This window comes from Pongo pygmaeus, chromosome 22 (assembly GCF_028885625.2).
Source record: "Pongo pygmaeus isolate AG05252 chromosome 22, NHGRI_mPonPyg2-v2.0_pri, whole genome shotgun sequence".
In the NCBI taxonomy this organism is placed as follows: domain Eukaryota; kingdom Metazoa; phylum Chordata; class Mammalia; order Primates; family Hominidae; genus Pongo; species Pongo pygmaeus.
The window spans coordinates 50,386,127-50,401,105 of record NC_072395.2 but is presented as its reverse complement, the minus strand read 5'-3'; the positions used below and the strand labels follow the sequence as shown (position 1 = coordinate 50,401,105).

Below are 14,979 nucleotides of genomic sequence, written 5' to 3'. Positions count from 1 at the left end.
ATTTTACAGACTCACGCTTAACTTTTAAATAAGTATCTTGCCTTTCAAAAGCCACCTTAATATATACTGAAGCAGGTGAATTTGTAAAAAGAGAAGACTTTAGGTTAGCAACTGAACCACAGTGGCAAGAATTCCAGAATTCTGATATGTCCCCGTACGAGGATTTGGGGAAGGAAGAGTGAGTATTCGTATTCCCTCCTTCATCCAAGCACGTCAAAGCATATCAGAGAAAACCATCAGACCCTCACATCCATTTGAAATGCTACCAACTAAAATATGAGCATTTTGAACCACAAAATTATGTAAACATTCAAATAAAAAAATCAATGTGAAAAATCAAAATGATCTGTTAAACCTCCAATTTTTACTTTCAGAGATTGCTGATGCCTATGTCAATGTATCTCAAATAGTTTCCTTTTTACACATTTAACTCAACTTTGATAGTATACCTACCAGACCTGGACCAGGTTAATTGCATAGGAAGATTTTTACTATGTTTACATTTTTCTTAAATTAATTTTAAAAAAGCATAGTAAAGAGTCTGAGGACAAATTATTCAACTGTTTATCATACATAAGACCGCATGACTATAATACAAAGGGGGGTTCTTTTTTCATTTAACGTTACAATATACACAGCAAGTCCGGACTAGATCTTACAATCTGAACACAGGTATTTAACCTTTTCCATGCTGTTTATGTTTACAATGCACAGAAGTCCTGTAACCAAACTGTGTAGTAAAGCACACAAAACTGGACTGTAACATAACACAGTATGCAGAAGCGTTGGATTTTATGATTTTATGTAAATATCGGTTTAAAAACTGCTTTAGTTTTTTGGTGCTTGCTAAGATGTGGCAACCAGCACAGAAAAAAAAAATGACCTGACCCATATGATATCTTAACCTTATATTCCTAAACAGCAGTAACTACTGAATTCCTTTTGATATTGCTATACTCAAGATGATATCCTTTTATTCACTGTAAACCTTTATGAACTACTAAGTTCAAAAAAATCATCCACAGGCTTGACAGTTAATTACAAAATAAATATGGATTTCCTGATAAACAACAAAAATTTTGTAGTTTATAAAAACGAGTATTTCCAAGTTTCCATTCACATTTACATAGTGTTTAGCCTTTCTTTTCTCACTGTTTACATATAAAAACCTGCTTTTGTTCAGAAAAAAAATTGACCTAGTCAGCCACATGGAATTGACCAATAGAATGAAACGCGGTGTTCTGCTGAGTCATCTTAAACAGGTTATCGGCAGAGGTAGATTACTGCTTCTTTTCTAGGCTTCTTTTGATCCTGGACAGGTAAATTACTTATCTTCATTCTCCCAAGTCAACCGCTCAAAAGTGTCACACCCCAAAATTGGTCAATTTAAAATGGGAACACAAATTTAGCAACTGCCAGACTGTGTTACATTAAGGCAGCGTAATCTCAACACGAGGCACCTGTTAAATACCAGCCTGTCTGCTCAGGTCACGCATGAGAGTTCTGCTTTACTTGCGCTCATACTCTGGACCTGTTGGTGCAATCAAGGTCTTGCTTTCAAGTTTACAAGTAGGTTAATCAGGAATACAAGAATCAACTGCTGGTTCCATAGCTTCTGGATCCAGTGTCCCTTTACCTTCAGAAGCCTGAACACACTTAGAATGTAACAGATGTTGTAATCTTGAATTAGATGTCAATCTATTATGTTCAGTACACAGATTGCTGTAAATGTATTGGCTATGGATTCAACAACAGTTCCAGTTTTGTTTAAGCAATAGTACAGCCATAATTTTCAACTGACATTTAAAAATGGTCTAGTTACACCTTGTGTCAAAGTGCAGAACTGCTACATTATTGGTTACAGACATCTATGTGCTATAAAAACAGCTTTGGTACAATAAATTATCAAAAAAGAAAATAAATTTTTGTAAAATTCACAGCATAATTGTGAGGCAAAAAAGCAGTCACATAAAATTCTGCATTTTTTAAAAATGTTCAGGATGAACAGAAGACATCTTTGTGCAGAAGAAATGGTGGAGATACCACGTGCCGAGAAAAAGCAAAAGAAAAAGTAAAAAGCAGGAAGGGACACAGCTGTAGCTATTTCCATCAAAGCAAACCACTACTTCTGTGACCTTCAACCAATAAGGAAGTCAACTTTATGACACACGCAAAGTGACCTTGCAATACCTTACAATTAGTGGGTCACAAAAGTCTATTTTAAAAGAAAGGCCTCTTGAATTACCCATTCTCTGTGTTTTCAGCATTAAGGACTGTCTGCAAAAGCATGTCCAAAAGTGATTGCATCTGAAATGGTAGGCTCTTCTAATTTCGAGTCCAAATCCATAAGGCCAAAGGTTATCCCAAAGACCACCACTCAGACCTCCCCAGGACTGGCCACGACCGACCCGTTGATTGCTTCTCAGTGCACCTTGGTGAGGAGACCAGTCACGTTCCATCCTATCTTCCTGCGGCCTCCCCAACAGGACAGCCACAGGGTCCCATGGAATTGCTGCTTTGCTCCTCAGTAGGTTCAGATAGGAGAGTTCTGATCCCCGCCACTCAGCATGCTTACTGCGCCTGACAAACTTCAACACAACCGTCCCTTTCATACAGCTGAAGATGGTGTTTGTGGAAGCTGGAGGTCCCTCTTCCTTACAGTACTGCATTTCCGTGCCCAAGTGTGTTTAGAGGACTTAAAAACCCAAATTTCCCACCCTCCCACCCAAAACAAAACAGAACAAAACAAAAAAAAGGGGATGGGGGTGGGGGGGACAAAAAGAAAAAAAAAAGAAACACCCTCATGGGGCCCTTTATGCAAATTATGTGCAGTTTAAAATTAGTTGGCAAATGACCAAGACCAACATCTGAACATTAACTTTTGCTGAACAGAAAGACAAAAAAACCCCACTGTGACTGGGATGTGGCAAGTTAAAATAGGGGAGCAAAAAGAGGATACCTCTGAGCTATCCATGAAGATGGGTTTGGACATGGCTCTTTTAAACACTTCAATGTCCCTTTGCAATCTTTTCAAGTTAAAAAAAAAAAAAAAAAAGTCAGCTTTGCCCTCTTGTAGCGGTTCAGTGTGTTAATCTCCTTCTGATTCAAGCAGCTTTGCACTTTGTTTTTGGAAAAAAAACACCACTTCTATAAAAACACACAAGAAACAAACTCAAGTTTCAATGTAGTCACGAGCTAGCTACAGGACTCTGTTGCACACAAACTCCTGTCATGGGGGACTCTTCTCTATCAGCCCCTTGCCTCATTGTCAGATGTCCTTCAGTCATGTAATGTGCAGGACCTGTATTAGCAGAAAATTGGTATGTTGGATGTCCAGCTATGCCAGTCTCTTGGCGGGGATTGGAGTAGACGGTCAAATTAACGTCCATAGCTCCATTCTGTCCAAAGTCCAAGGTATTAGCAGCCACTGGGCGATTCTGGTAGGCCTGATTGCCTTGATTACCAGTAGAGGAGGAAGATGTCGAGGAAGAAGTCGTTGAGGAAGACAGGGATGTCATGGAGTGGTGACTGTGGCCAACCTCCATAGAATCTTGGGTAGAGGAGCTATTTGTTGGAGAATTGTAGACCCTTGGCCTGGTCCGGTTACCCAAGGCTTGTTGTCCATGGTGGTGGTGATGGTGGTGGTGGTGGTGATGGTGATGGGAACTGTTACCATGGTGATGATGCAATGCATTCTGTTGAGGGGCTACATGAAAGGTTGTTTCTTGAACAGGATGAGTTTCAACAGTGACCTGCGTAGGAGCTTCAGTGCCTGACCAACCAAGAGGAGCAGGAAATTGCTGACGCACCTGAAAGAAGAGATTTTTAAAAGGATTTTTCAGAGGACTGTTTCCAAGCTTTAATCTTCCATCAAAAGCCATGACACTAACAAACTAGCATCACATTAATCAGGGGGAAAGGGTTTTTGAAACTTTTAATGTGTTAGACAGTTTTATAACACAAAATCCCAAATACATTCAAGGGCAAAAAATTTCATCATGAAAACTGCAATTTTTAGGAAGTTATATCCTTAAATAGGTTCATCTATTTCACTAGCCACTGTCCTTCCTTGGGAGCACTGTTTATGCCAGGGGTCAGCAAATATTTCCTGAAAAGGGCTGGATAGTATTCTGGGCAGGTCCAAAAGGAAGTCTTTACTTTTCCCTCATGTCCTTCCTCTCTCCATCTTTCTTCTTTCAATAAAGGACTACTATCTACCTAGCTGCTCAACAATGCCTCTGTCCAACCCATGAGCAAGAACTTATGAGTCTACCTGTGAAATAGATTCCAAATTTGGCCTCTTCTCTTCATCCCCATCATCTCTTGCCTACGCTAACACAACAGCCCCTTAAATGAACTCCTTGTTTCCATCCTTGCCGTTCTCCAAAGGGTAGCAGGAACAATCTTTTCTTAACACAAATCCAATCACTTCCCTATTTAAAATCCTTTAATGACTTCTCACTGCACTTAGAAAAACAAAACAATCCTAAATGGATACAACGATCTGCATCATCTGGCCAATGCCACTTCTCTAACCTCTTTCTCCACCCATCCTATCCCTGGCTACCTGAGTTCCAAACAAAGAAGACCTGCCTTCCATTCCTCCCCTGGGTCAAAATCTCTCAAATGTCTCAGTGTACTAGTAACACGCTGCTCCCTTCTGCCTAGAAATGTTCTTATTACTTGGATTTTCTTATTGCTTGGATGTCTCCTTTTCATCGCTTCAGTTCCAGAGCCTTCCCTGACCACTCTGGCTGATGTTGCCTCAACTACTGTGGCAGAAGCTACTGGTTGTGCACAATATTCTTCTCGTTCCTGAGCACATGGCTACACAACACTTCCCAGCCTCCCTTGTACTTAGTGATGGCCGTATGTCTAAGCTGTCAATGGAATGTGAATGAAAGCTTGTATGTCACTGCTAGCCTGGCACACAAGATAATATACCTCCCAAGTCCTTCTGCCTGCTGGACACAGTAGACAACTAGGCCCTAGGGCAGGGTGGAACCACAAGATGGTAGGAGATCAGGACCTGGAAGACAGCCCAGCCACTAACCTGAACACCTATTCTGGACTGCTGCACAAAAATGAAGGAAACTTGGTACTCTTTAAGCTACCATATTTTGGGGATCTATCTGTTATATCAGAGTTTGGCCTATTCTAAATTAATACTTCCTATCTAACAAATAGTCTTTCTCTACCAAATTATCCTTATTTTCTTTTTAAGAGCTAATGCTACTTGCCATTTTTCTTCATGTTCATTTTATTTACTTGTGTCACTGTAAGCTCTAGGAAGGCAAAAGGCTCAGTCTCTATCACCAGTGGCTGGCATAAATTGTTAAGTGTTTATTCAACGAAGGTGGTCTGAGAACCAAACTTTTAAGAGATACTACTGAAAACAATCAGTAGAAAAGTTGGCAGTGAGTTCTCAGAAAATACTATATGGTTTTTATATGAAGTTAATCAAGTTACTGGATTAGAAAATCACATGGGGGGCAATCTGGCAATAGTTATCAAAATTATAAATCACATTACCCTTTGAAACAGTCATTCTGCTTTCAGGAATTTGTATCACAGATAAAATGTCTATGTGTGAATGAGACATGTACAGTGGTGCCTCCTTATCTGCAAGAGATACAGTCCAAGATCCCCACTGGATGCCTGAAACTGTAGAGAACCAAACCCTCTATATACTATGTTTTTTGATCTGATAATCTAGATGGCTACAAAGCAAAGTAACTTATCTACTGTGTGGACACGCTGGACGAAGGGATGAGTCACGTCCAGGGTAAGACAGCATGAGATTTCATTGTGCTACTCCTAACAGAATTTAAAACTTACGAATTGTTTCTGAAATTTTCCACTTTATATTTTTGGACCGTGATTGACTGAATAACTGGAACCGTGGATAAGAAGGGACACTACTGTACAGGGTTATTTATTAAACTACCATTTGTAAATAGTAAAAAAGGTTGGAAATGAACTAAATGTCCATTAATAAATAGGGGACTGGTGGCCAAGGCGGCTCACACCTGTAATCCCAGAACTTTGGAAGGCTGAGGTGGGAGGATCAGTTCAGCCCAGGAGTTCAAGACCAGCCTGAGAAACACAGTGAGACCCCACTGCAGGGTGTGGTGGGACACGATCGTAGTCCTAGTTACTCAGGCGGCTGGGGTGGGAGGATCACTTGAGCCCAGGTGCTCAAGGCTGCAGTGAGCTGTGATGGCACCAGTGCACTCCAGCCTGGGTGACAGAGCAAGACCCTAGCTCTAAAAATAAATAAAAAAATGAATAAACAAACAATAGGGGAATGGTGAAAAGACTTATGGAATATCTAAACAACGGGATACTGTGCAAATATATACAAGAATGAAAAAGCTCTCTATTTACTGATATACAGAGAGTGCTCCAAAATATATGTCAAGACTAGAAAAACCAAGATGTTCTGAAAGCGTTTGCCTGGTATGGTACCTTTTGTGTGCAAAGGGTGAATGAAGAATATGTATTTGTATTTGCTTGAATATGTATAAAATATCTCAAAAAGTATACAAAAAACTAATAAACTAATAACACTGGTTTAGAAATTGAGGGACTAGAAGGCATGGAAGGAAGGAAAACCTTTCGCTGAATTCCCTTTTATATTTACTTATTTTTAAAACCATGTGACTATATCAACCACTCAAAAATTAAGTAATAAAAAAGGATTTGAAGCAAAATCTTGACCTCTGTGAAATCCAGGTGGGAAGAACGTGGTGTCTTATGCTACTCTTGTATGTGTTTGCGGTATGGAATAGATCTGGAAGAAAGAAAGGGAAGAAGACAAGACAGGCGGATGGTCTAAAGATTTAGAGAGAGCCCCTGGGAGTAGTGATACTTAAGACCTGAAGCATAAATAGTAGTTATCAAAACAAAAGGAGGAGGAAAAGAGTGTTCCAGGCTGAGAGCACAGGAAATGTGAGAAAAGAAAGAGAGAATGTGGCATATTACACAAAGTGAAAAATAAATTAGTGTGACTAGGGTGAGTGAAGAGGAGAAAGAATGGCGTCGGTGGGGACCAGATCCTGGAAAGCACCGATGCCTTGATAAGAAGTCTACATTTCATTTCGGGTAGAAGGGTAAGTCAAAACTGGTTTAAAGTAGGGAAAAAACAGGCCGGCCCACACTTTGGGAGGCTGAGACGGGCAGATAACCTGAGGTCGGGAGTTCACAACCAGCCTGGCCAACGTGGCAAAACCCCGTCTCTACTACAAATACAAAAATTAGCCAGCATGGTGATGTGCGTCTACAATCCCAGCTACTCAGGAGGCTGAGGCAGGAGACTCGCTTGAACCAGGGAGGCGGAAATTGCAATGAGCAGAGACCGCTCCATTGCACTCCAGCCTGGGCGACAGACAGAGAAAGACTCCGTCTCAGCGGAAAAAAAAAAAAAAAGTAGGGAAAATAGCAAGAACAGACCGCTTTAAGGAAAGCTCACCTGGCTGCAGGGAAGATAACGGTGCTGACAGGTGAAAGGAATTAAGACACTCCAAGACCGTTTTAGATACTCCAAGACTCTTTCTAGTAAGACAAGTCATAACAATGAGGTAAAGTGAAAGGTGGAGAATAAAAACGTATTAAGATGTGGTGAATCCAGATAATTTACTGTCCGATTCAGTGTGGGGAAAGAGGGAGAGAGGAGTGCCCCCAAATTTACGACTTGAGCAAATGGGTAAATTTAGGGCCATTTTTACAAAGAATGGCAAAAGTAGAAGAGTTGGGAAGGAAGTGAAAATGATGATTTCAGTTTATGTGCTGTGTGTGCACATATTGTTGAGACTTTCAAGGTGACATTTATAGGAAACAATTAGAAAGGCCCTAGGGGTTCAGAAGTGAAGTCTAAGTCAGAAGTCAAGACTTAGGAGCAACTAGCATGAAGATGGTGACTGCAGGCCCTGGCAGGTGTGGCTGAAATCATCCAGGAAACATTAAGGGGAGTAGGGAAGGGACACGGGTCATGCCTCGAGGAACATCCAGGTTTCAGGGCTGGGTAGAAGAAAAAAAACGAAAGAGATAGTGAAGGAAAGGGCAGAGAAAAGGGGGTGGGGGAGGGAAAGAAGAACATCCTGCCAAGGAAACCAGCAGTGAGTGTTTCAAAGAGTGAGGAAAAGTCAACACTGCCAAATGAAGTTGTAGAATGCAGAAAGATAGCATTAGGGTGTCCATTGGACCCATGAATAAAGGTCACCGCTGACACCGGCAGGAGAGCTGGAGGGCAGGACCTAAGTGGAACAGGCAAAGAGGTCTTCAGAGTAAAGAGACAAAGACCACAGGTAGCAGAAGTATAGGGAAAGAAAGGGGGACACGCAAAGGTGCTGCTTAAGATGGGAGAGGCCTGAGGATGAGGAAATGCTGATCAACAGAAAAAGCCAAAAGAGGCGAGAGTGAAGACACCGGAGCTGAGGGAGACCAAAGGGCAAAGTCCCCATGATGGCAGGAGAGAGGGGATCAGGGCAATGAGCGGGCTTGGCCTTAGGCAAAAAGAAACACATTGCTTCTAACAAAAAAGGGGTTGAGGAGAAGTGGACAGTGCACACATAGGCAGGATCATGTATTCAATGTTACAAAGCAGAGAGAATTCCTGTCTAAAGACTCTTTTCCTTACAAAGCAAAGAGTGGGTAAGAACAGAGAAGGGGAGGGCAAAGGTTTCTAAGAGTAGAAAAGTTTGAAACAATTATTAAAGAGAATAGGAGAGGATGGGACAACTTGGAAAACATGTAAGACTGCCCAGCAGAGGTTGGTGAGTATTAACAGTGCTGACAAACAGCTGCATGTGGGATTTTCTCCAGCACCATTCAGCTGCCCTAGTCACAAGAATGGAGAGTACTCTTAATCAACAGCAGTTTACTCAACCATCAAATACTACACTGGCCTCTCACCTTCAAACACCATCACGCAAAACTCAGTATGAACCAACTTACAACTTTATTAGATTATTTAAATATTTTTACCATCACCATCTGCTTCACTCCAATTTTGAAAAAGTACTTAATTAGATCCTCTTCAACAAGTTTAAAAACAGAAAACAAACAAAACAACAACAAAAAGGCTAAAATCAAACCAGAAATTGATTCAGAATCCAGGACTGTAAGTGCTAAAAAATCATGGGAGGAAGCAGAGTCAAGTCATTAAGATCATGACCCAGGGAAATTTACTCAGCCCATGAAGTCTCAGTTTCCACTGTAAAATGGGAATCAAAAAAGCATGAGGCTCAAAACGCTGCTTTGGTAAACGAGGTAAACACAGGAAAAAAACTGTTCAAAACAACAACTGTTATGTCCCCAATAAGTGTTAGCCACTTCTAGACAAGGAGGAGGAAAACTGCAAGAATGTGCTTCTCTATGATAAATACTGACATTTTCTTAGACAGGAGAACGTCATGAACCTCTAGGGTAAATGATACGGTCATTCTAAAGGCACCTGGCATCCAGTGCTGCTCCACCTGAGCATGGCAGGTGACACAAGCAAATGAACCACGTGCGAGCTCACCTGGGGACTGTGTGTCTCGCAGTCCATGGCCTGCACGGCAGCTGTGAAGTGCCCGCCACTGTGCCGATGCTGGTGCGTCGGATCCGACCGGGCTCTCCCACTGTTGCTTGTCCCCGATGAGCCACCTGAAATATCACAACACAAAACAATACAACTGTGAGTTTAAAATTCATTTTGTTCAAATTTATACTCTGAAGCTACACCATTAAAACTGAAAGTACTCACACACACACATACAAAATCTCTAATATTAACTTGAAAGTATATCACAAAGTTCTCATATTCTCTGACTAAAACCAGGTTCTCTCTCGTCCACCACTGAACTAAAATACAATGAAGTCTGGTTAAGGTAGGGGAAAACTCAAGCAATGTGGACAAAAATTCCATTTAAGAAGTAATTTAAAATGCTGGTTAGTAAACAGATTTCCAACTGCCAAGCAGATTTTATTACATGCGTAACTAAATATTGGAGCTTTGGGGGAGATGAATTTACTACTAACTACAAAGAACAGATTTAAGTAAAGTAACTGCTCCCCACTCTATTAACAAATTTACTCAACACTTTAAAATAATCCCACTTCATAAAGAAAACACAAAACATTCCCAAGCCTAATCTAACCGCAGCAGCACAGACCTGAGCTTGACGATGTACTGGAGGTGGTGCCCGAAGACTGAGACTGCTCCATGGCGGGGCTTGTAGACACACTATTACTTGTATTTGTACCTTCATCAGCTGTTTTCTTGAAGAAACTGTGCTGCAGAGCATAATAAGGTTGAATTCGAGTTTTGGGGTCATAATCAAGCATCCTTAAAATGAGGTCTTTGAACTTCAAGTAGTCAGCGACCGTATGACCTGACTCCCCAGCACGTCGCCCACCAGGTCCTCCTGTTTCCACTCCAAGAATGTTATGAAGTTTACGGGTTCCTGGTGGTTTGTACTCCTGCAAGAGAGAAGATGAAAGGCTTTCTCTAAATTTGGTGGAATACGTGAACACTCACATAATTTAATTTCAAATATGTGTAAATATATATGTTGAGGCCTTTATTAAAAAGGACACTTCATAGTTAAATCCTCTGCCTTTTCACACATTACTATCCCAAATGCATGGTAGTTACAGTTCAACATAATTCTGAGACCAAAAATGGCTATAAAGATCATTTAGCCCAGGGGTCAGTAAACTATGGCCTGATCCAGAGCCTGGTTTTCTACAGCTCCAGCTACAAACGGTTTTTCTGTTTTCAAAGGTTGTAAGAACAAGCAACCAAAAACAAAAAATATGCAACAGAGGCCCACAAGGCTGAAAGCATTTTCTCTCTTGTCTTTTACAGAGAGCACGCATGCCCCTGCTCACCCTGGCTGGGAGCCTCTTTCCTGCCTAACTGTGCACCCGCAGCACCTGTTACACTTCCTTCAGCAACAGCAGCCCAAGAAAGCTATGGCAATAACACCAAGGATGTTCTACATAAAAATGCACTGGCCTAACCCTACCTGCTCATGGTGAAAAAGAGAAAATTATGTATGCTTCCCTTTAGAAAATCTATGTAATAATATATTAATGTGTGTTGAGATTTCCTGAAAACTCATTTTTTGACAGATAATACTATAACCCTTAAAACCTCTATAAATATTGAATTTATTAAGAATAGCATCACCAGACTTTGACTTCTGTTACAATGCAGAAATGTGTGAGATGATTGTTCCTTCTCTAATAAGTCAAAATCACTGCCTTTTAAAGACCCATCAGAGAGCTGTCTGAGGATCCAAAGTTGGAATAAAAATCCCCTGAATTCTACAAAATGAAAAGCCTCTCCTGGAAGAGACCTGCAGTGGAAGAAGTCGCAAGCATGCCACAGATGAGCGAGAAGACTCCAGCCCAAGTCTGAACCAACTTCTGACGGCCAGGAGTGGACAGACAGAAGGATGCGGCAGTACAGCAGGAGGAAGGCGATCTCCCAGGCACAGAGAGTTAGGAGTGGGGCTGCTGACTGGGCAGTAATGTATAAAGACCACTAGATTTTCCCTGGTTCTAAAGACACAAACACTGCTGAAGGGAATGTCCTTATCCCAGCTCAAAACATATGAAGACAGCGGGGAACAGAATCTAAGTCAAACAAGCAAAGCCCAGAATCAGCTAAGCTACAAAAGAGATCAACTCAGCCCCACATGAGGGGCCTGACAGAGTAAGAGGCCTCTTTCTGAGAGAAATGATTCACTTCCATCTTTAACTGTTCTTAAGCAAAGAAAATTTGTCACACATTTAAAAATTACAAACATTTTTTAAAAATGACGTCCACAATCACATGAAAAGAAAAAAACCCAATAGAAGATACACATAAATAAATGGTGCAGATGTTGAAAATAGCAGACTGGAACTTTAAAATAATTATGATAAATTACTTCTGATAAATTATGATAAATAAACAATTTAGTTCAAAAGTGGGCAACATATGAATAGATGTAGAATTCCCGAAGAGAAAAACTATATTTAAAACAAAATAGAAATGCTAGAACTAAAAAATATAGGCTGGGCTCATGTCTCTACGCCCAGGTGGAGGTGGGAAGACTGCTTGAGTCCAGGAGTTCAAGATCAGCCAAGGCAACATAGCCAGACCTCGTCCCTACAAAAAATTTTAATCGCTGGGTATGGTGGTTGTACCACTCCTGTAGTCCGAGCTACCTGGGAGGCTGAGGTAGAAGAACTGCTTGAGCCAAGGAAGTCAAGGCTGTAATCAGCCATGATCACACCATTGCACTTTAGCCTGGGTGACAGAGTGAGAACCTGTCTCAAAAATAACAATAACATCACATGAATCCATTTAATGGATTCAACAGCAGACTGGACTCAGCACAAGGCAAAAAAAGAAATCAGTGAACGAGAAGATAGAAAAAGAAATTATCCAAATTAAAAACACAAACAGAAAACAGAATGAATAAACCAGACAGAGACCTCTGGGATAATATTCAGCACTGTAACATACACATCACTGGAGAACTAGAAGAAAGACGAAAGCAGAACAAATATTTGGCAAGACTGTATCTGAGGATTTTCAAAAACTGATGATAGAGATCGACCCACAGATCCAAGAAACTCAGTGAACTCCCAGGAGAATAAATAAAAAGAAAATCATCCCTAGGTAAATAGTCAAACTGTGGAAATCAAACAAAGAGAAAACATTAAAATCAGCCAGAGGGAAGAGGGGGAAAATATTAGATGCAGGGGAACAATGCTAAGAATAAGCACTGACTTCTCTACAGAAACAGTGTAATCCAGAAAAAAAGTCAATACATCTTTAAGCAATATTGTAACATCTTTTTCTTTCGCTGAAAGAAAGAAGTTAATCTATAATTCTATATTCACTGAAAATATCTTCCAAAAAATAAAGGTAAACAAGTATTTTCAGATCAACACCTGCTGAGAGAATTCATCAGGATAACTTATTCATTACAAAATAAAAGTTAAAGGAAGGTCTTGAGGCTGAAGAAATAATAACGAGATGAAGCTAGGAATTGCAAAAAGGAATGAATAACACCAGAAAAGAGCAAATATGAGGATAAATATAAAAGATCTATTATCCTTATTTTATGTCTTTTTAAATTTCTTTTGTGTGTTTAAATCTATTTTTTATTTAAACAGCCAACAATGTGTTGTGAAGTTTCTAACATGCAAAATAATACAACAAGTGCACAAGAGGTAGATAGAATCACATGGTTATCACACTGTTTAACAAGCAATATATTATTATTTGAAGGTAAAGTAATGTTAAAGGTGCATATTATAAAAGGAACACTAAACATGACACATAGAGGAATAAGTAAAAAAATCAATACAGGAGATAAAATAAAATGCCAAAAAGTATTCAACAAACCTCCCAGCAAAAGGCAGGAAAGAAGGAATAGGAAACAACGAACAGGAAAGACAAACAGAACACAAATAAGACAACAGTCTTAAACCCAAATCTCTGAATAATGGGGTAACCACTATCAGACTAGATTAAAAAACGACCTGACCATATGTTGCACACGACACAAAAATAATTCTTTAAATATAAAGGTAGGCACAGGTTTACAGTAAAAGGGTAAAAGTGTGTGTGTGTGTGTGTGTATACACATGTTGCATATTTTTCTTCATATCTTTTATATCTACACACACACACCATGAAAATATCAACAATAAGAACTCTGGTAAGACTATAGTGATATCGGACAAAGCAGACTTAAAGACAAACATGACTAGAGACAAAGAGGGACATTTCAGGATGATAAAAGGGTCAATTTATCAATGTCATAACAATATCCAACATGCATATACCTATTAACAAAGCTTCAAAAACCATAAAGCAATGTTACAAAGGGAGTCTAAGACAAATCCAAACTTATCAATGAAGACTCTTCTCTCAATTACTGACAGAATATACACAAATACACACAAAGATATAAAAGACATGAAGAAAAATATCAAACAATTTGATCTACATTGATAGTTGGAGACCACTACACCAAACAAACACAAAATACAATTCTTATCAAGCACACATAAAACATTCACAAAGACACATTAGATGCTAGGCCATAAAACAAGTCTCAATTTTAAAGGACTGAAATCACGTTCTGTGACCAAACTGCTACTAAACTAGAACTGAATAAGATATCTAGAAAATCCTCAAATATTTTGAAATTATGTAACAAAATTCTAATGACAGGTTAAAGAAGAAATCACAAGTTAGAAACATTTCAGAATGACTGTTAAAACACATAAAAAGTGGCCGGGTGTGGTGGCTCATGCCTGTAATCCCAGCACTTTGGGAGGACAAGGCAGGTGGGTCACGAGGTTAAGAGATAGAGACCATCCTGGTCATATGGTGAAACCCCGTCTCTACTAAAAATACAAAAATTAGCTGGGCGTGGTGGTGGTTGCCTGTAGTCCCAGCTACTTGGGAGATTGAGGCAGGAGAGTTGCTTGAACCTGGGAGGTGGAAGCTGCAGTGAGCCAAGATCACACCACTGCACTCCAGCCCAGCAACAGAGCGAGACTCGGTCTAAAAAAAAAAAAAAGAAAAGAAAAACCAACAACAACAAAAACATATAAAAAGCTGCAGAATGCAGCTAAAGCAGTGCTTAGAGGGAAATTTATACCATTAAATTCTATAGTAGCGAAGAGGCTTAAAAATCAATCATCTAGTTTCCACCTTTAAGACGATGAAAAAGGAGTAAATTCAACCCAAGTAAATGGACATAATGAAGAGCAAAAAACAGAATATAAAGAATAGAAAAAGAAAAAAAAAAAAGAAATCAACAAAGTCAAAAGCTGGTTGTCTAGAAAGATTAATAAACTTGATCAACCCTGAGCAAGACTACTTGGGGAAAAAACAGAAAGTACAAATGGCCAATATCAGGAATAAAAGAGAGACTATCACTACAGATTCTCTAGATATTTAAAAAAATTATAGTAAAATAT

At 39.8% G+C, this 14,979-nt stretch overlaps 1 protein-coding gene across 4 annotated transcripts in view; it reads right to left on the bottom strand.

Moving 5' to 3' along the window:
* Nucleotides 1–542: 542 nt before the first annotated feature.
* Nucleotides 543–14,979, bottom strand: part of DYRK1A (dual specificity tyrosine phosphorylation regulated kinase 1A) — a 148,970-nt gene continuing 134,533 nt past the window's right edge. For 3 of the 4 annotated variants that reach the window (XM_063659748.1, XM_054468283.2, XM_063659747.1), the window contains exons 9-11: nt 10,158–10,464; nt 9,524–9,648; nt 543–3,809 (exon numbers count right to left, since the gene is read on the bottom strand). In XM_063659748.1, the coding sequence (XP_063515818.1) occupies nt 3,189–3,809; nt 9,524–9,648; nt 10,158–10,464 (1,053 nt within the window). In that variant the 3' untranslated portion in view covers nt 543–3,188. Of the gene's footprint in view, nt 3,810–9,424; nt 9,649–10,157; nt 10,465–14,979 lie in introns of those variants that run through there. The other variant, XM_054468284.2, reaches the window with a different exon arrangement.